This window comes from Equus caballus, chromosome 29, assembly GCF_041296265.1.
Source record: "Equus caballus isolate H_3958 breed thoroughbred chromosome 29, TB-T2T, whole genome shotgun sequence".
In the NCBI taxonomy this organism is placed as follows: domain Eukaryota; kingdom Metazoa; phylum Chordata; class Mammalia; order Perissodactyla; family Equidae; genus Equus; species Equus caballus.
Window position 1 is genome coordinate 39,592,745 of NC_091712.1, and position 21,630 is coordinate 39,614,374.

The window sequence follows — 21,630 nt, forward strand, 5'->3', positions numbered from 1 at the left end:
AACTGTATCTGGCTAAGGAAATGACAACAAATGGTAAAGTAATAATTATAACAATATATTGTTGGATTTGTAATATTAATAGATGTAATATGTATAACAGTAATACAGAAAAAAAAAAAAGAAAGAAAAAGGATCAGAGCTAAACTGGTGTAGCATTACTATATATCACCGGAATTAAGTTAGTATAAATCTGAAGCTGATTCTGATAAGTTAAGATATATATGGCAAACTCTATAGCAACCCCTAAAAAAAACCCCAAATAAACTTAAGGAAATGAAAATGCTACAATAGAAAATATTCACTTAATGCAAATAAAAACAGTAAAGGCAAAATAGAGGAACAAACAGCACATGGGACAAATAGAAAACAAAAAATAAAATGGCAGACATAAATCAAACTATATCAATAATAACATTAAATGTGAACGGATTAAATAATCCAATAGAAAGGCAGATATAAGCAGAATGGATTTAAAAAATGATCCAACTATATGCTACCTGCAGGAGACCACTTTAAATCCAAAGATATAAATATATTGAAAGTAAAAGGATGGGACAAGATATGTCATGCAGGTAGCATTCATGAGAAAACTGAAATGACTACACTAATATATAAGAAAATAAACTTTAAAATGAACAAGATGTTAGTAGAGATAAAGAGGGAAATCTTATAATGATAAAAGGGTCAATCCATAAGGAAGATATAACAATTATAAATAGATATGCACCTTATGAAAGAACTCAAAAACACATGAAGTAAAAACTGCAGAAATAAATGAAGAAATAGATAATTAAACAGTAATAGTTGGAGACTGCAATACCCCACTTTCAATAATTAATAGAATAACTAAATAGAGCAACAAGTAAATAGAAGGCTCAAACAACACTATAAACCAAGTAGACCTAACAGACCTTTAAAGAACTCTCCACTCAACAACAGAATATACATTCTTCTCAAGTGCACATGGAACATTCTACAGAATAGAATATATACTAGGTCATAAAACAAACCTCAATAAATTTAGAGTATTTCTTTGAGCACAAGGGAATAAAATTAGCAACTGATAGCCAGAAAAAATTAGGAAACTTATAAATATGTGGAAATTAACACACTCTTAAGTAGTCAATGGGTCCAAGAATAAATCAAAAGAGAATTAGAAGACAAACTCTGAGTTGGGTAAAAATTATGACACTATATACCCAAACCTATGGGATGCAGCTAAAGAAATACTTAGAGGAAAATTTATACCTGTAAATGTCAATATTGAGAAATAAGAAAGATCTCTAATCAATAATCTAAACTTCCACCTTAAGAAACTGCTGAAGGAAGAGGAAACTAAACCTAAAACAGTAAGATAGAAATAATAACGAAGATAGAAATAATAAAGATTAGCACAGAAATTAGGAAAATAGAGAATAGAATAACAATAGAGAAAAATCAGTGAAATCAAAAGCTGGTTCTATGAAAATATTGACAAACATTTAATGAGATTAACCAAGAAAAAAAGAGGAGACTCAAATTACTAGAATCAGAAATGAAAGAGGGAAGATCAACATGAACCTTACAGAAATAAAAAGAGTTGTAAGGGAGTATTACAAACAGCTGCATGCCAACAAATTAGATAAATTAGGTGAAATAGATGAATACCTAGAAATACTGAAAAGTTACTGAAAACTGACTCAAAAAGAAATAAACAATCTGAATGGGACTCTAACAAGTAAAGAGATTGAATTAGTAATTAAAAACACACAAAACTACCCAAAAAGAAAATCCCAGGCACAGAGGCCTTCACTGTTGAATTCTCCCAAACATTTAAAGAATTATTACTAATTCTCCACAAAGTTTTCCAGAAAATAGAAGGGTGTGGGGCATTTCCCAACTCATTTTATGAGGCCAGTATTATCCTGATACCAAAAAAACTGACAAAACTATCACAAGAAAGGAAAACTACAGACCAATATCTCTTATGAACATGAATGCAAAATGAATGGTTATTCAGATAACTGAAATACATATTTCTCAGATATATTTGGTCTTTGTCCTCATTTCTCGCTCACAGTTCCCAAAACCCTTGGAATTTCCTATGTGTTGAGAGCGATAAAAGTGTCTCTTATTTACATTAATGAAGGTAACTTTTGGACCCCACTGAAGAGCTGGGGATGGTTGCCAGAACCAGCCCTGTGATCAAGAGGATTGAAACTTTCAGTCCCTCTCCCTGATTTTCAAGGGGAGAGAGGGGGGCTTGAGGTTGAATCAATTGCCAATGGCTTATGTCTTAGTCAATTATGACTACATAATGGAGCATCCATACAAGCCAAAAAGGACAGCAAATTGGCCTTTTTGGAGAGCTTCCACGTTGGGAAACCAGAATGCTTTCATGTGCCACTGTGCCAGGCCCAAGCTCCAAAAGGACAGAAGCTCCTTTGTTCCAGACCTCACCCTATGTATCTCTTCATCTGACTATTGATTCCTTTATATCCTGTGTAGTAAATCATTAACTAGTGAGTAAATGGGTTTTCTTGAGTTCTGTGAGTCACTCTAGTAAATTAATCAAACCCAAGGAGGGGGTTGTGGGAACTTCTGATTTATAGCCAGTTGGTCAGAAGTACAGGTCACAATCTGGGACATGTGACTGGCTTCTGAACTGGCGGGGGGCATTCTTGTGGAATTGAGTGCTTTACCCATCAAATCTGATTCTATCTCTGGGTAGATAGTATCAGAACTGAGTTAAATTCACCCTGCTCGTGTCTGAGAATTGCTTGTTGTGTGGGGAAGACTCCACACATGCATGTTGGAATTGGGTCCAAGAACCCTTAGTAGTAATAAATCATATCAATAGACCAAAAATGAAAGTCATATGATCCTCTCAATAGACACAGAGAAGCATTTGACAAAATCCAACACCCTTTCCTGATAAAAAACACTCAGCAAACTAGAAACAGAAGGGATCATCCTCAACTTGATAAAGGGCATCTACAAAAGATCCATTCCAACATCCTGCTGAGGTGTTTTTTTTAACTAGATAGAACAGAGTTTACTCAGTCCAGTAAGCAACTGAAGAAATGTCAGCTCGATAGTTTTGCTCGGTGAAATGTCCTAACACTAGTTCTAGCAGAACCTTTTTATTTCATAAAGTATTTCAATGCAAATTGTACCAGGGACAAAGTCAAAACTTTCATCAGTGCAGACTGATTAATCATTTGCATAACTTAGCCACATTCGACATTGTAAAGAACAAAAGAAAGTTAAAGAACTAATCCAAAAGTGATGTGCTTAATTTTGAACGTTCCCAATTCCAAGTATAGAGACCTTGAGAATACTTGTTTTCTTCTTTTTTAAAAAGACAATAACTAAGATTACTGAATGTGTTTCCCCTGAGATCAGGAACAAGACAAGTGTCTGCTCTCATTACTTCCATTTAACATGGCACTGGGGGTTCTGGCTAAGGCGATCAAGAAAGTAAAAGAAAAAAAGGCATCTAGATTGGAAAGGAAGAAGTAATACTATCTATATTTTTAGATGATATGGTCTTGTGCATAAAAAAGTCCTAAGGAGTTCAGTAAAAAAAAACTCCCAGATGAAATAAATGAGTACAACAAGATTTCAGGATACAAGATACATATACAAAACTCAATTGTATTTTTCTACCCTTACATAAGCAATCCAAAAGCAAAACTAAGAAAACAATTCCAATCATGATAGCATCCAAAAGAATAGAACGTTTAGGAGTAAACGTAACAAAACAAGTGCAAAATTTATACTCTGAAAACTACAAAATATTGTCAAAAGAAATCTGAATAAATGGGAAAACATCCTATCTTCCTGGACCAGAAGACTCAGCATTGTTAAGATAGCAATGCTCCCCAAATTGATCTACAGATTACACGCAATCTCTATCATATTCCCAGGTGACTTCTTTGTAGAAGTTGACAAGTTGATTTTAAAATTCATATGGAATTGCAAGGGACCCAGAATAGCCAATAAACAATCTTAAAAAAAGAAGAACAAAGTTAGGAGGACTCATACTTCTTGATTTCAAAACTTACTACAAAGCAATGATAATCAAGACACTGCAATACAGGCACAAGGGTAGACATACAGATCAAGGGAATAGAATTGATAGCCCAGAAATAAACTCATATATAGATGGTCAACTGATTTTCATCAAATGGTGCTCAGACAACTGGATAGCCACATGCAAAAGAATGATGTTGTACCCTTACCTCATACCATATACAAAAATTAACTCAAAATTTATCAAAATCCAACATAAAAAGAAAACTATAAAATTCTTAGAAGAAAACATAAGAGTAAAGCTTCATGACCTTGGATTAGGGAAAGGATTCTTAGATATGACACCAAAAGCCTGAGCAACAAAAGAAAAATGGATAAATTGCACTTTGTCAACATTAAAAACTTTCGTGCTTCAAAAAACACCATCAAGAACAAATCAACATTATTCAAATCAAAAAGACAGTGAGATACCACTTCATATCTACTGGGATAACTAGAATAAAAAAAGTTAGAAAATAACAAGTATTGATGAAGATGTGGAGAAATCTAAACCTTCATGCACTGTTAGTGGGAATGTAAAATAGTCAGCCACTTTAGAAAATAGTCTTACAGTATCTCAAATGATTAAACATAGAATTGCTATTGACCCAGAAATTCTACTCCCAGTTATATACTTGAGAGAAGAGAAAATACACATTCACATGAAAACTTGTACACGAATGTTTATGGTAGCATTATTCATAGTAGCCAAAAAAAAAAAAAAAAAAAAAAGAAGCAACCCAAATGTACATCAACTGATGAATGGATAAACAAAATGTGGTATATCCAAAAAATGGAATACTGTTCAGTCATAAAAAGGAATAAAGTTCGATATATGCTACAACATGGATAAACTTTAAAAACTTTATGCTAAGTAGGAGGATTCAGTCACAAAAGACCACATGTTATATGATTCCTTTTATATAAAACTCCAGAATAGCAAAATCTATAGAGACGGAAAGTAGGTCCATGATTGCTAAAGACTGGGGGGCAGGGCGGGAAATAGGGACCTAATAGCGAGGGTTGTTTTTGCAGGTGGTGAACATTTTCTAAAATGACTATGGTGATGGTTGTACGTGTCTGTGAATATACTAAAAACCATTGCAATGTGCACTTTAAGAGATGAATTTATGGTATGTGTATTATTTCTCAGTAAAGCAAAAATGAAAAATAATATGTATTCTTGAACAAGCTTTGGATATTTGCGTCATTAAGGGAATTTGTCCATATAATCTATGTTATCAAATTTTTTGGTATAAAGTTGTGTATAATATTTCCTTATTATCCTTTTAATGTCTATGTAATCTGTAGTGATATCCCCTGTCTCATTCCTGATATTGGTAATTTGTGTCTTCTCTCTCTTTTTTTCCCATTTCTTTGCTAGTCCATCTGGCAAGATATTTATCACTTTTATTGATCATGCCAAAGGACCAGCTTTTTCATTGGCTTTCTGTATTGTTTTTGTTTTCTCTCTGATTTATTTTTGTACTTCTCTTTATTATTTTCTTTCTTCTCTTTGTTGGTTTTAATTTGCCCTCCTTTTTAAGTTTCTTAAAGTAGAGATTTTTAATATGGATTTGAGAACTGTCTTCCTTTCTAATAAAAGTCTTTAATCCTATAAATTTCCCCAAAGTGCTGCTTTAGCTGCATTTCACTTATTTGTAATACGTTAGGTCAATTTGGTTGATATGGTTGTTCAACTTGCATCTAACAGGCCAAAGGCACTCAATAGGTTACAACCTGAGCAACAATGACGTGAAGGGAAGTCAAAGCATCTCCAGGGAGTTTTCTATTATGTAAATTGAGACTTAAGAACCTAGCCTTGTGTAGTATTCCAGCTCAGGAAAAGTTAAGTGACAAAAACACGGCAGAGGGACAAGCTGAGTCACGTGGTGGCTAAGTTCATGCCCTCTACTTTGGCGGCCCGGGGTTCACTGGTTCGGATCCTGGGTGTGGACCTACACACTACTCATCAAGCCATGCTGTGGCAACATCCCACAGAGACAAACTAGAAGGACAAACAACTAGGATATATAACTATGTACTGGGGCTTTGGGGAGGAAAAAAAGATGAAGATTGGCAACAGATGTTAGCTCAGGGCCAATCTTCCTCACCAAAAAGCACACCTTAAAAAAAAAAAATGACAGAACACGTGTAACTAAAGAAGGAAAGGAAGATGGTTAGTTCTTGTTGAAGGATGAATAGAACTCTATTAAAAAGTCCATGAAATATCTTGATTTTTATCATCTCCCTGTCCACTTTCCTCCAAAGCAACGTTTTACTTCTCTCTCTCTTTAATTCTGGTAGAGTGAGGAAACTCACCGAAGAAAATGATGACAATATTTCAGAGAACAAAACAGTGTAGAGGGAAATAACATCAGACAAAAATTAAAAGGGAACAAGCTAGCAATAGAAGAAAACGAGAAGACCAGGACATTCCCTTCAGCAAGTGACTTTTATATGCATTTTCAGCAGAATCGCAGCAACAGACTAGAAAGCAAAAGACGTTCAGAATCATGGGTCCTAGATTATATTTTTAAGATGAGATTTCCTTAAAAAAGCAAATCTGTAATAAATAATGCTTTCAAATGTTATGAAGAACATAGATAAGAACTATAGACAGAAAAAATAAAATAAATTTGTAGAAAAATATAATTTGCACAAAGTGAAGTGAATACAAAATATTTAATGCGTATTATTAAAAATCATATTTTATTAAATAAAGATATTCTTTTTTAAAATTGAGGTTATGGTAGTTTACAGCATTGTGAAATTTCAGTTTTACATTATTGTACGTCAGTCACCATATAGGTGCACTCCTTCACCTTTTGTGCCCACGCCCCACCCTCTTCCCCCAATAACCACTAAATAGTTCTCTTTGTCCATGTGTTTGTTTATCTTCCACATATGAGTGAAATCATACAGTGTTTGCCTTTCTCTGTCTGGCTTATTTCACTTAACATAATACCCTCAAGGTCCATCCGTGTTCCTGCAAATGGGATGATTTTATCTTTTTAATGGCTGAATAGTATTCCATTGTATATATATACCATATCTTCTTTATCCAGCCATCAGTCGATGGGCACTTGGGTTGCTTCCATGTCTTGGCTATTGTGCATACTGCTGCCATGAACATAGGGGTGCATACATCTCTTTGAAATGTTGATTTCAAGTTCTTTGGATAGATACCCAGTAGTGGGATAGCTAGGTCATATGGTGTTTCTATTTTTAGCTTTTTAAGAAATCACCATACTGTTTTCCATAGTGGCTGCACCAGTTTGCATTCCCACAAGCAGTGTATGAGGGTTCCCATTTCTCCACAACCTCTTCAACATTTCTTATATTTTGTCTTGGTCATTATAGCCATTCTAATGGGTGTAAGGTTATATCCTAGTGATTATTTTTTTTGAGGACAATTAGCCCTGAGCTAACATCTGCTGCCAATCTTCCTCTACTTTATATGTGGGATGCCTGGCACAGCATGGCTTGCCAAGAGGTGTCATGTCTGCACCTGGAATCTGAACCGGCAAACTCCGGGCAGCCAAAGCGGAATGTGCAAACTTAACCGCTGTGCCACTGGGCTGGCTCCATTAGTGTTGTTTTGATTTGCATTTCCCTGATGATCAGTGATGTTGAGCATCTTTTCATGTGCTTATTGGCCATCTGTATATCTTCTTTGGAGAAATGTCTGTTCATATCCTCTGCCCATTTCTTGATTGGGTTGTTTGATTTTTCTGTTGTAGAGTGTTATGAGTTCCTTCTATATTATGGTTATTAAGCCCTTGTCAGATATATGATTTGCAAATATTTTTTCCCAGTTGGTGGGTTGTCTTTTCATTTTGATCCTGGTTTCCTTTGCCTTGTAGAAACTCTTTAGTCTGATGAAGTCCCACTTGTTTATTTTTTATTTTGTTCCCCTTGTCTGAGAAGACATAGTATTTGAAAAGATCCTTTTAAGACTGATGTCAAAGAGTGTACTGTCTATATTTTCTTCTAGAAGTTTCAGGGTTTCAGGTCTTACCTTCAAGTCTTGATCCATTTTGGGTTTATTTTTGTTTATGGTGTAAGAGAATGGTCTACTTTCATTCTTTTACATGTGGCTGTCCAGTTTTCCCAACACCATTTTTTGAAGAGCCTTTCCTTTCTATGTTGTATGTTCTTAGCTCCTTTGTCAAAGATTAGCTGTCCATAGACGTTTGGTTTTATTTCTGGGCATTCAATTCTGTTCCATTGATCTGTGTTTGTACCAGTACCATGCTGTTTTGATTATGATAGCTTTGTAGCATATTTTGAAGTCAGAGATTGTGATGCCTCCAGCTTTGTGCTTTTTTCAGGATTGCTTCAGCAATTTGGGGTCTTTTGTTGCCCCATATGAATTTTAGGATTCTTTCTTCTATTTCCACGAAGAATGTCACTTGGATTCTGATTGGGGTTGCATTGAACCTGTAGATTGGTTTAGGTAATGTGGACATTTTAACTATGTTTATTCTTTCAATCCATGTGCATTGCATGTCTTTCCATTTCTTTATGTCATCATCAAATTCTTTCAGTAATGTCTTGTAATTTTCACTGTATAGGTCTTTCATTTCCTTGGTTAAATTTATTCCAAGGTATTTTGTTATTTTTGTTGTGATTGTGAATGGGATTGTGTTCTTGAGTTCTCTTTCTGTTAGTTCATTATTAGAGTATAGAAATGCAACTGATTTTTGTAAGTTGATTTTATACCCTGCAACTTTGCTATAATTATTGATTATTTCTAATAGCTTTCTGATGGATTTTTTGGGATTTTCTATACATAAATACATGTTGTCTGCAGATAGTGAGAGTTTCACTTCTTCATTGTCAGTTCAGATACGTTTTATTTCTATTTCTTGCCTAATTGCTCTGGCCAAAACCTCCAGTACTATGTTGAATAAGAATGGCGAGAGTGGGCCCACTTGTCTTGTTCCTGTTCTCAGAGGGATGACTTTGAGTTTTTGCCCATTGAGTATGATGTTGGCTGTAGGTTTGTCATATATGGCCTTTAGTATGTTGAGGCACTTTTCTTCTATACCCATTTTATTAAGAGTTTTTCTCATGAATGGATGTTGGATCTTGTCAAATGCTTTCTCTGCGTCTTTTGAGATGATGATGTAGTTTTTCTTCCCCATTTTGTTAATGTGGTGTATCACATTGGTTGATTTGTGAATATTGAACCATCCCTGTGTCCCTGGTATAAATCCCACTTGATCATGGTGTATGATCTTTTAAATGTATTGCTGTATTTGTTTTGCCAATATTTTGTGGAAGATTTTTGCATCTATGTTCATCAGCAATAGTGGCCTGTAATTTTCCTTCTTTGCGTTGTCCTTGTCTGTCTTTGGTATCAGGGTGATGTTGGCATCATAGAATCTGTTAGGAAGTCTTTCGTCTTCCTTAGTTTTCTGGAATAGTTTGAGAAGGATAGGTATTAAGTCTTGTTTGAATGTTTGGTAGAATTCTCCAGAGAAGCAGTCTGGTACTGAACTTTTGTTTTTTGGGAGGTTTTTGATTACTGTGTCAATCTCTTTACTTGTGATTGGTTTATTCAGAGTCTCTATTTCTTCTTGACTCAGTTTTGGGAGGTTGTAAGAGTCTAAGAATTTATCTGTTTCTTCCAGATTGTCCAATATTTTGGCACACAGTTTTTTATTCTCTTATAATCTTTTGTATTTCTGTGGTATCCATTGTAATTTCTCCTTTTTCATTTCTAATTTTATTTGAGCCTTCTCTCTTTTTTTCTTAGTGAGCCTGGCTAAGGGTTTATCAATTTAGTTCATCTTCTCAACGAACCAGGTTTTTGTTTCATTGATCCTTTCTACTGTCTTTTTTGTTTCAATTTCACTTATTTATGCTCTAATTTTTATTTATTTCCCTCTTTCTACTGACTTTGGGATTTGTTTGTTCTTCTTTTTCTAATTCTACTAGGTGTAGTTTGAGATTGCTTATTTGAGATTTTTCTTGTTTCTTAAGGTGAGTCTGTATCACAATGAATTTCCCTCTTAGGACCACTTTGCTGCATCCCAAATGAGTTGGTATGATGTGCTTTCAATTTCATTTGCCTCCAGATAATTTTTAATTTCTCCTTTACTTTCTTCAATGATCCACTGGTCATTCAGTAGCATGTTGTTTAATCTTCACATCTTTGCCCCTTTCCCACCTTTTTTCTTGTAGTTGATTTCCAGTTTCATAGCATTATGGTCGGAAAAGATGCTTGATATTATTTCAATCTTCTTAAATTTATTGAGGCTTGCCTTGTTATCCAACATATGGTCTCTCCTTGAGAATGTTCTATGTGCACTTGAGAAGAATGTGTAACCTGCTGTTTTTGGAGGGAGTGTTCTCTCTATATATATCTATCAAGTCCATCTGGTCTAGTTTTTCATTTAATTCTACAATTTCCTTGTTGACTCTCTGTCTGGATGATCTGTCCATTGGTGTAAGTGGGATGTTGAGGTCCCCTACTATTATTGTGTTGTTGTTAGTATCTCCTTTTAGGTTTGTTAATAGTTGCTTTATGTACTTTCGTGTTCCTCTGTTGGGTGCATAAATATTTATTAGTGTAATGTCTTCTTAGTGGAGTGTTCCTTTTATCATTTACTGCCCCTCTTTGTCTGTTTTGTCTTGGAGTCTACTTTGTCTGATGTAAGTGTGGCAAGACCTGCATTCTTTTGTTTGCCATTAGTTTGGAGTATCGTCTTCCATCCCTTCACTCTGAGTGTTTGTCTTTGGGCTGAGATGTGTTTCCTGGAGGCAGGATATTGTTGGGTCTTGTTTTTTAATCCATCCTACCACTCTGTGTCTTTTGATTGGAGAATTCAATCCATTTACATTTAGAGCGATTATTGATATATGAGGGCCTAATGCTGTCATTTTATTGCTCATTTTCCAGTTCTCCTGCATTTCCTTTGTTTCTTGTCCTGTGTATTTTGGACTACCAATTCAGTTAGGTAGTTTTCTTTGCTGGTTTTCTTAGTTTTCTCCTTATTTATTATTTGTGACTCTGTTCTAATTATGTGTTCAGTGGTTACCATGTAGTTTGCATAAAAAAATCTCATAAATGAGATAGTCCATTTTCTGATAGCCTCTTATTTGCTTAGACTAAGCGAGTCCCATCCCTTTCCTCTATCCCTTTCTAAGTTGTTATTGTCACATCTTATTTCATCTTGTGTTGTGAGTTTGCAGTTAAAATGACAAGATTATATTTATTTTTGTTGGTTTCCTTCCCTTTATCTTTAATGTTATAATCAAGTGTTTGCTAACCTGTTTTGATGGCGAGCTGCAATTTTCTGATTTTTCCTATCTACTTATCTCCTTGCTCAGGGTTTTGTAAGCCCTTTCTTTTTCTTTTTTCTTTTTTTCCAGATATGAGGGTCTTCTTGAGCATTTCTTGTAGCGATGAGGTCTTGTGGCAATGAACTCTCTTAACTTTTGTTTATCTGGGAAAGTTTTTATTTCTCCATCATATTTGAAGGATATTTTCACTGGATAGAGTATTCTTGGCTGAAAGTTTTTGTCTTTCAGAATTTTGAATATATCATTCCACTCTCTCCTAGCCTGTAAGATTTCTGCTGAGAAATCTGCTGACAGCCTGATAGGGGTTCCCTTGTAGTTTATTTTCTTCTGCCTTGCTGCCCTTAATATTTTTTCTTTGTCACTGACTTTTGCCAGGTTTAGTACTATATGCCTTGGAGTTGGTCTTTTTACATTGATAAGGTTTGGAGATTGCCTTCTGTCATGTGGATTTCCAGCTTCTTCCCCAGGTTTGGAAGTTCTCAGCTATTATTTTTTTTGAACAAACTTTCTGTTCCATTCTCCTCTTCTCCCTCTGGGATACCTATAATTCTTATGCTGCATTTCCTAATTGAGTTGGACATTTCTTGAGAGTTTTTTCATTTCTTTTTAGTCTTAGTTCTCTCTCCTCCTCTATCTGAAGCATTTCTGTATTTCTGTCCTCCAGACTGTTAATTCTGTCCTCCATAATATAAGCTCTACTGTTCAAGGTGTCCATATTTTTATTTAGCTCATCCATTATGTTTTTCATCTCCAACATTTCTAATTGGTTCTTCTTTATAGTTTCAAGGTCTTTTGTGAAGTAACTCCTGAACTTCTTGAATTGTCTATCTTTATTCCCTTTTAGCTCGCTAAGTTTTTAAGTGATAGTTATTTTGAATTCTTTGTCATTTAAATTATAGGTTTCTGTGACTTCAGGATTGATTTCTGGGTACTTGTCATTTTCCTTCTGTTTTGGAGATTTAATATGTTTTTTTCATACTGCTTGATGGCGTGGATTTGTGCCTCCACATAGAGATAGAATTTGGTTGCAGCTTCCACTTGCTGCCACTGGGGGGAGGGGACAGGAGCTGTGTAATCTGCGCCCACCAGGATCCCCATCAGTTGTGCTTGTCTGAGCCTGGGCCATTCCTTGGGATTGCCGTGGCCCTGTAGGCTCTCTCACCAACTGTGGAAACAGTCACCTGGGGGCTCTGGGCTGCTGCCACCTGTTCCCACTGTCCCACCAGATGTACTCCCCTCCAGGGGGACCCTGTGATACTGTGGATGTTTGCAGCTGCTGGGGGCACTTTTGCTCAGGCTGCAGATATGCTGCCATCTATTCCTAGGTCACACCAGCCTTTGAACTTAGTAGGCGGGGCCTCTCCACTGGGATAGAGCCTGAGTCACTCCTTGGGGCCATGGTAGGACTGAGAGTTTTCCCACTGGACCAAGGAGCGATCACTGGGGGCTCAGGGTTGCTGCCACCTGCTCCCACAGTCCCACTGGGTCACACTTCCTCCTTTGGGGCCACAGCAGAGCTATGGGCACTTAAGGAAGCTGAAGGTTTGTTTGCCTGGACTCACAGCTACACCACATAAAAGATATTCTTTTTAAAAGCAACCAGTACGTTTTAATTTTACTCTATTATATTTTAACATAAATTTATGTGCATATAGTATGTTCATACATTGTGTTATTGGCTAAGTGATATACAGATGAGTAAGACCCCAACATTAAAGCTCTTATATTTGAAGGTTTGAGATATTTAAACAATGAACAGGATGTGGCTAAAAAGTATAGGTGTCATTTAAGAGGAACAGATACAATTTTATGGGAGGTCAGAGGAAAGAGTGATATGGCTAGGGAATTGTGGAGAAGGTTCATTTGAGTCACTGGTATTTAGGCCAGGCCTGAAAGATAGGTGGGATCTAGATAAACAGAAGTGAAAATGGAAAGTGATTTCTTCGATTACTTTCATTTAGAAATGCATGACTTCGAAGGAAGTTTCTTAATATTACTTATGATTCCATTTTCCTAGCTGGAGTCCAAATTCTTTTATATGCTTTATAAGGCTTTTTGAGAACTGACTCTGTTTACCTTTCCATCTTTATAATTATAACTTCATTTGTTATCACTTCACTCATGATTATAACTTCAACCCTAATCCCACTCCAACCCATTGTATTCTACTCTCTAACCACACTGATTTTTTTTTTATGTAGTCAAAAATTCATATTCCTCCTTCTTTCCAGACTTTTGCTCTGTCTATTTTCTCTTCTTCTAACTTATGTTTATTCAGGTCTCAGTTTAGGAAGCCTGTCTCGACTCCCAAAGATTGGGTGGGGTACACCTTCCTCTACATATTCACTACCCTGATTCCTGCTCCTCAGAAACAAGCAATTCCAATTCTTTTGGCTGTTTTTTCTGCTATTTTCCCACATATTTCTAAAAATATATATATTTTTCCTGCCACTCGATTTCTCAGTTTTAGATGAGATCTTCCTAATGGGAGTAATAAGGACTGAGCTCTTTTAGACAATGCCCTGCAAATATACGTTTGCCTCTCTTCATGTTCTCAATAATGTTAAATCACCATTTTTAAATAAGCATGTTCACAGCTAAGCCATAAAACAATTTTTGCACAACTTTTTGTCTTCCTTGGAGTTAATACTTGGCTCCATTTTCTCTCTGTAGCTATCAAAAATATATCCCCAAATTCTCCAACAAAACATGCATACATGTACATACACAGTTATATTAGGTGAAAAGGGACAGAAGATATGTTTGTATAAAAAAGGAAGTAGAGTAAAAAGACTTAAATAACCTTTACTAATAAGCAGGAAACCAAGAGTATTTCTAGGTGTTTTCAGGGTACCCTATTGCCCAACTTATGAAACTTAGCAATACTACAACACTTCCTTCCCCAAAATGCCATGAGAAAAGTATAAACAAAGTATTGTGTGCTTTGAAAAAAGAAAAAAGTGCTATGGAAGTATAGGGGAGTGTGGGGTTAAATCTGATCATGAAAACCAGGCAGCCTTCATGGGAGAGGTGATATTTAGTTTGTTCCTTAAGGATGAGAAGGATTTTGACAGGCAGAAGAAGCAGTAATGGCACAGAAGTTTAAAATGCTCAGTGTTGGGGCTGGCCCCGTGGCCGAGTGGTTAAGTTTGCGCGCTCCGCTGCAGGCGGCCCAGTGTTTCGTTAGTTCGAATCCTGGGCGCAGACATGGCACTGCTCATCAGACCACGCTGAGGCAGCGTCCCACATGCCACAACTAGAAGAACCCACAACGAAGAATACACAACTATGTACCGGGGGGGCTTTGGGGAGAAAAAGGAAAAAAATAAAATCTTAAAAAAAATAAAAAATAAAAAATAAAATGCTCAGTGTTGCAGAAGATGGCAAGTCATTTGTGAGATAGGCTTTCAGAGTGCTGAAGATGCAATGGGATCTGATCGGATCTGTTTTAAAAAGATAATTCTGATGGCCATATGGAGGGTGGGCTAGGTTGAGGGGGGGGATATGGGAGTGACACAGAGGCATAACCGGGACCTATTTAAGTCTTGAGATCACATTTTCCATTGCTTTCCTATCCACCATAGTATCTAGCACAAAATTTTGCACAAAGTGAGACTCAATAGATAAACATTACTGACTCACAGAATCAAAGGGTGTGTTCTGTTATATTGAAGTGGAGAGAGGAGAGAACAAGTGAGGGAAAAAGAAAGCAAAGACAGGAGAAGCACTCAGAGGAAACTGGATGAGAGGAAGCAAACAGGATTAAGCAAATCCTTCTAGCTTCCATTCCACCCATTCTGTGGAAAAAAGCCCTAGATGACTGGTCTGAAAGTAACTTTTTTTTTTTGCTTAGAAATTTCCCCAATCGCTTCCTGTTCTCAGTCTCCTCTTGACTAGCTGCTAGCTTTACTTCCTCATTTGAGTGTTAGAAATCTTAGGCTTAGCTAAAAGGGCCACCTGGTATACCACCTGGTCCAATCTAGAGAAACATCTACCATAAAACAGACAGCACAAAATAAGCAAATCTTAACAACCACAAATATTACCTCAATAACAAAATAGAATCCAGGTATAATTATCACCTAGTATTGAAACAAATGAGGACAAGCAAGTGGATAGTTAGGCAGCCTTAAAGTCATGTTTCTTAAACTCTAGCTAGTGTAAGAATTCCTTCTGGCCAGCTTGGGGATGGGCTGCTCAGGTCTACCTTAAAGAAAGAAGTTTCCATTCAGATGCAAGGAGTATGGTCAGTTAATGCACCCAGTTGTCAGCTCCTTCAGGGTTTGCCTCAATTTTTGAGCTGAAGTCATGCTCTTTTGGGGGCAGCCCCTGACCAATGCTTGAACAAGGCAATGGTACAGGAGCTCAGCCATTTCTTCCCCAACATGGGATTCCTCCAATTTGCTCTGGAGCTCCTTGTTGGGCTGGCAGAGACTTTACCAGGTCTGCATTGCAGTCTGGTCACTTTTCCTGCCCAATTCTGCTCCCTCATCCGTTATTTCACAGGGATTACTCCTTGTGGTGGCCATGGAGATGCCCTACTCAGATCTCCTTCAAGAGAACCTGCTGTGGGGAGCACCGTTGACTGACAGCATCCAACTGCCACACCCTTAGTCTACCACAGCATCCATGCTGAGACCGTGCCTCCCTCAGGCTGTTCCCAGCCAATGACTGAGCATGGTGGGGGTTCTAGTGTTAGGCCATTCTTACTTAATGCAGGATTCCCCTAATGGAAAAACCTTTGCTTGTAGGTTCTACATCAGCCTAGCTGACACTTTCTCAGAACTTCACAGTGGTCTGAGACTCTTCCCACCCAATTCTTCCTTCCCCTTTTCCATTCACAAGTATCAGACCTGCACCACAATCTGAAGACTCTCCCCACCTACTCTTACTTCTTCCTTCTTTGTCCTTCACGTGTGTTTCTCCCTCTAAATCTCTTGTATATGGAGAACCAGAACTGTTTCAGATAATGCTAGTAATGGCCCAAGAAAAAAGGAGGTTAGATGGAGTTTAAGGATTGGCTCACTCACTCTCCAGATGACAAGATGGAACACATTCCAAATGGGATTTGAGGTACAGGAGGGCCCTTGGTAGCCCAGTTGTTGAAGACATCACCAGTGATAACTTGAGAAATGAGATGACTCTGCAGGTCAGAGCTCACCCTGGGAGAGGTGTTCACAGGGTTGGCTCATTATTATCCATGGGACTGATGGGACATGAGGTAATAAAGGCCAGGTAGTAACAGAAACCAAAGGTCACAATTACTCTAATGACTTGTAAAGTTGGAGAGACAGCCAAGGGGGTTTGACAGGGAGTTGTGGAGATACCAAAAAGACATGATGTCTCTAGAAGCAAAATAAGTGGGCAGCTAATAAGGGCTCTGGCCTGAAGAAAGCCAGAATGGGAGAGAGGAAAACTGAGGGTTGAGTTGGAAGCAGGAGTGGCCCAAATTACAATCACTCCCAATGACCCACTAAGAGACTTTGTGCTTCATTCCCAAAACTCTTGGCTCTGCTGGGTTGGAGATCCTGGTCTCCAGAGGAAGTACACTCTTGTCAGGAGACTCAGCATGGGCCCTTTAAGCTGCAAGCTAAGACTGCTGGCAAGACACTCTGGACTCGTGTCCAGAGGGCAGTGGGTGAGAAAAGGAGTCACTATATTGACGGTAGTATCAGCAGGAGGAGGTAAGACTATGTTTACGTATAAGAAAGAATACTTGTGTACCCAGGTGATCCACTTGGATATGTCTTGGCCATTCCTTGCCCTATCATAACTGCAAATGGGCACATACAGTAATTCCAATGTATGAAGTGTATGATTACTATGGGTTCAGATGTCTCAAGAAGCAAGGTTTGAGTCTCACCACCAAGTGAGCCACCAAGACCTATTGCGATGATAGTTGAGAGCGAGGGGAATTTAAAATGAATAGTGGAAGAGAAAGGATGGATACTAACTGAGGCCCTGAAACTGACTGCAGAGGCAGTGGCTATATTTTACCTTACCAACATTCTTTTTCTAAGTTTCCCCTTGAGAAGCCCTTGGGAACCATGACAGAACTGCTCCCCAAATACGTGTGGAGAAATGGATCTGTGTGGTGCAAGGGGTAGACTGTGGTAGCAATGGAAGTGATCTCCTTCAAGAGAAGCTGATGTGGAAGCGAAACACAGGCTCCAACTGCCACCCCACTGGACCCACTGTGGCATTCATACTTCCTCCAGGATGCTCCCAGACGGTAACTGAGTACAACAGGGGTACTAGGCCCATTCCTGCCTGACTCCAATGGACAAGTTTTGCTCTGGGACTCTCCATCAACCTGGCCAAAACTTTCTCAGACCTGAGGTGACACTTGAGACTGCTGATAGCCAAAACTTCCTATTTCTCTTCTTTCACAGGTGTTGGACTTATATCTCCATCTGTAGGTTCTCCCCATCTACCCCTGTGTGCTCTCCATTTTTCCGTCATGGAAAAATCTCTCACGCATCTATCCCATCTTGGTATCCGCTTCTTGGAGAACCCAAACTGACACAGTCTCCAGTAAACATTTTGCCCTCATAACCCTAACTCATTTTAGCATTTCCTTCCCAGGGAACCCAACTAGTACACTTGTGGAGCTTATTAGAAATGCTTTTAACTAGGTAAGGGTCGGGGCCCAGGAACTGGTCTTTCTTACTGGCATCTCACTGTTGTTCTTTGTGTTGCAATTGAGATTAGGTGAAAGACACTCCTTAATTTCATCCTCAAGATTAATAACTCCAAGACCATCAAACCAACATAAGAGCAGTGAAACTAATTTTTATTAAAAGCAAAAAAGGAGAAGAAATTCCAGCCCAAAAGGCACATGCTATGATATCAAAAGAAAAAGAAAAATTTTTAAGGGCTAAAGACAAAATGAGGGGGCTGGCCCCATGGCCTAGTGGTTAATTAAGTTCAGCGTGATCCACTTTGGTGGCCTTGGTTTGGTCCCAGGCACAGAACTGCACCCCTCCTCAGCAGCCATGCTGTGGTGGCTACCCATATACAAAATAGAGTAAGATTGGTACAGATGTTAGCTCAGGGAAAATCTTCCTCAGCAAAAAAAAGGAAAAAAATAAAGACAAAATGAAAACATCAATGGAGTGTAGAAAGAGCAGAATTAACGCCATAAAGCAGGAGTTGGCAAACTGTGCCCAGAGGCCAAATCTGGCCTAGGGCAGTCAAATTGACTGATAGTTTCCTTTATGCTTTGTGTTACTTGTGTCTTGTTTAAAAAATTCTTCCCTATCATGATGTCACGACAATTTTCTCCTATGTTATAGTCACATTTTTGTTTTTTCCCAGTTAGCTCTTTAATTCATCTGGAATTAATTTTTGTGTATGATGTGAGGTAGGAAGCAAATTTTATCTTTTTTCACAGACATTTGACTCAACACAACTTATTGAATGAATCCTCTTTTCCCACTGATACTTTTTCTATTGAACACCAGATTCCCTTATCTGTTTCTGGAGGGTTCTCTTACATTCCATATTATCACGCTGTTTTAATCACTGCTTCATAGAAAGTCCTGTTGTCTGGTAGGCAATCTAGCTCTTTAAGACATCTCAATTCATCACATTTGGGGAGTCTCTACGTATACCATTTTCCAAATAGTTATCTTATCAGATTTTAAAACTCTAACAAAAAAGGTTATGATGTTATAAAATGACATTTATTAAGAAAACCATGTGTGTCTTGTTTAAATGTTACCTCCTTAAAATAAGTAATCAGTAACTATTTGCTACATAAATAATAAAAATTTTATTAATGTTATAGAGATTCTTGAAATAGATTAAAAAATAATTGGAAACTCTCAACAAGTGAATATACAGAGAACGTACCTCAACATAATAAATGCATATATGACAAGCTCACAGCTAACATCATACTCAACAGTAAAGTGCTCAAATCTATTCCTCTAAGATCAGGAACAAGACAAGGATGCTCATTCTTGCCACTTTTATTCAGCATAGTATTGGAAGTCCTAGCCAGAGCAACTAGGCAAGAAAAAGAAATAAAGTGAATCCAAATTGGAAAGGAAGAAGTAAAACTGTCTCTATTTGCAGATGACCCGATAGTATACCCTAAAGATTCCACCAAAAAACTGTTAGAACTAATAAATAAATTTACGAATTCAGTAAAGTTGCAGGATATAAAATTAATATACAAAAATCTTTTGTGTTTCCATACACTAACAATGAACAATCAGAGAAATTAAGAAAACAATCTCATTTACAATTGCATCAAAAACAATAAAATATTGAGGAATAAATTTAACCAAGGAGGTGAAACACCTGTATAGTGAAAAGTATAGGACATTTATGGAAAAATTGAAGAAGACATAATAAATGGAAAGATATTCTATGCTCATGGACTGGAAGAATTAATATCATTCAAACGTCCATACTACCCAAAGCAATCTACAGATTCAATGCATTCACTATCAAAATTCCAATGGCATTTTTGAGAAATAGAACAAACAATCCTAAAACTTGTATGGAACCAAAAAAGACACCAAAGAGCTAAAGCAACCTTGAGAAAGAACAAAGCTGGAGGCATCATGCTCCCTTATTTCAAACCATATTACAAAACTATAGTAATCAAAGCAGTATGGTAATCAAAGCAGTATAGTAATCAAAGCAGTATTTCAAACCATATTACAAAACTATAGTAATCAAAGCAGTATGGTATTGCCATAAAAACAGATACATAGATCAATAGGACAGAAGATAGAGCCCAGAAATAAACCCGTGCTTATATGGTCAATTATTTTTAAACAAAAGAGCCAAGAATATACAATGGGGAAAGGAAGTCTCTTCAATAAATAGTGTTGGGAAAACTGGACAGCCACATGCAAAAGAATGAAACTAGACCATTATCTTACACTGTACATAAAAATTAACTTAAAATGGATTAAAGACTTGAATGTAAGACCTGAAACCATAAAACTCCTAGAAGAAAACATAGGCAGTAAGCTCCTTGACATTGGCCTTGGTGATGAATTTTTGGAATTGACACCAAAATCAAAGGCAAAAAATGCTAAAATAAACAAGTGGGACTACATCAAACCAAAAAGCTTCTGCACAGCAAAGAAAAGCATCAACAAAATGAAAAACCAACCCATCAAATCAGAGAAAATATTTGATAATCATATATCTGATAAAGGGTTAATATCCAAAACATACAAAGAACTCATACAACTCAATAGCAAAAAACCAAAAAATCCATTTAAAAAAATGGGCAGAAGATCTGAAAAGACATTTTTCCAAAGAAGACATACCGATGGCCAACAGGCACATGAAAAGATGTTCAACATCACTAATCATCAAGGAGATGCAAATCAAAACCACAATGAGACATGACCTCATACATGCTATTACCAAAAAGACAGGAAATAACAAATGTTGGTGAGGATGTGGAGAAAAGAAATCCTTGTGCACTGTTGGTGGGAATGTAAATTGGTGCAGCCACTACGGAAAACAGTATGGAGGTTCCTCAAAAAATTAAAAATGGAACTATCATATGACCCAGCAATTCCACCTCTGTGTATTTATCTCAAGGAAATGAAAACACTAACTCAATAAGATATCTGCACCCCTATGTTCATCGCAGCATTATTTACATTGGCTGAGACATGGAAGCTACCTAAGTGTCCATCGATGGATGAATGGATAAAGACAATGTGGTATATATACATATACCATATACAAGCCATGGAAAAGAATGAAATCTTGCCATTTGCAATAACACGGCAGGATCTTGAGGACATTATGGTAAGTGAAATGTCAGGCAGAGAAAGACAAATACTATACGATCTCACTCATATGTGGAATCTAACAATAAACAAACAAAAACCCCCTGAACTTACAGATACAGAGAACAGATTGGTGATTGCTTGAGATGCAGGGTGGGTGAAATGGGTGAAGGTAGTCAAAAGGTCCAAACTTTCAGTTATCGGATAAATAAGTCCTGAGGATGTAATGTACAGCATAGTGACGATGATTAATAATATTGTATTGTATATTTGAATGTTGCTGAGAGGTTTCTTTCTTTGGTCAACCATATTTACATGTTTCTTTATTCCAGTACTCTCAAATTTTTTATTTTTTATTTTATTTATTTATATATTTTTTATTGCAGTAATATTGGATTATAACATTATATAAATTTCAGGTGTAGATCGTTATATATTTCGATTTCTGTGTAGATTACACCATATTCACCACCCAAAGACTAGTTACCATCCGTCA

General features: G+C 37.1%; 2 protein-coding genes across 4 annotated transcripts in view; one reads left to right on the plus strand and one right to left on the minus strand.

The window, feature by feature from the left end:
- The window catches only part of TASOR2 (transcription activation suppressor family member 2), a 99,858-nt gene extending 83,291 nt beyond the window's left edge, over positions 1–16,567 (minus strand). For both annotated transcript variants that reach the window (XM_070255040.1, XM_023632334.2), the window contains exon 1: positions 16,398–16,567. Coding sequence is in view for 1 of the 2 variants with exons in the window: in XM_023632334.2 (XP_023488102.2) it covers positions 16,398–16,423 (26 nt within the window). In the remaining variant the exon portion in view is untranslated. The remainder of the gene's footprint in view (positions 1–16,397) is intronic.
- Positions 16,568–16,638: 71 nt separating this feature from the next.
- Positions 16,639–21,630, plus strand: part of ASB13 (ankyrin repeat and SOCS box containing 13) — a 42,165-nt gene continuing 37,173 nt past the window's right edge. The window contains exon 1 of one of the 2 annotated variants that reach the window (XM_005606955.4): positions 16,639–17,051. In XM_005606955.4, the coding sequence (XP_005607012.2) occupies positions 16,937–17,051 (115 nt within the window). In that variant the 5' untranslated portion in view covers positions 16,639–16,936. The remainder of the gene's footprint in view (positions 17,052–21,630) is intronic. The other variant, XM_023632343.2, reaches the window with a different exon arrangement.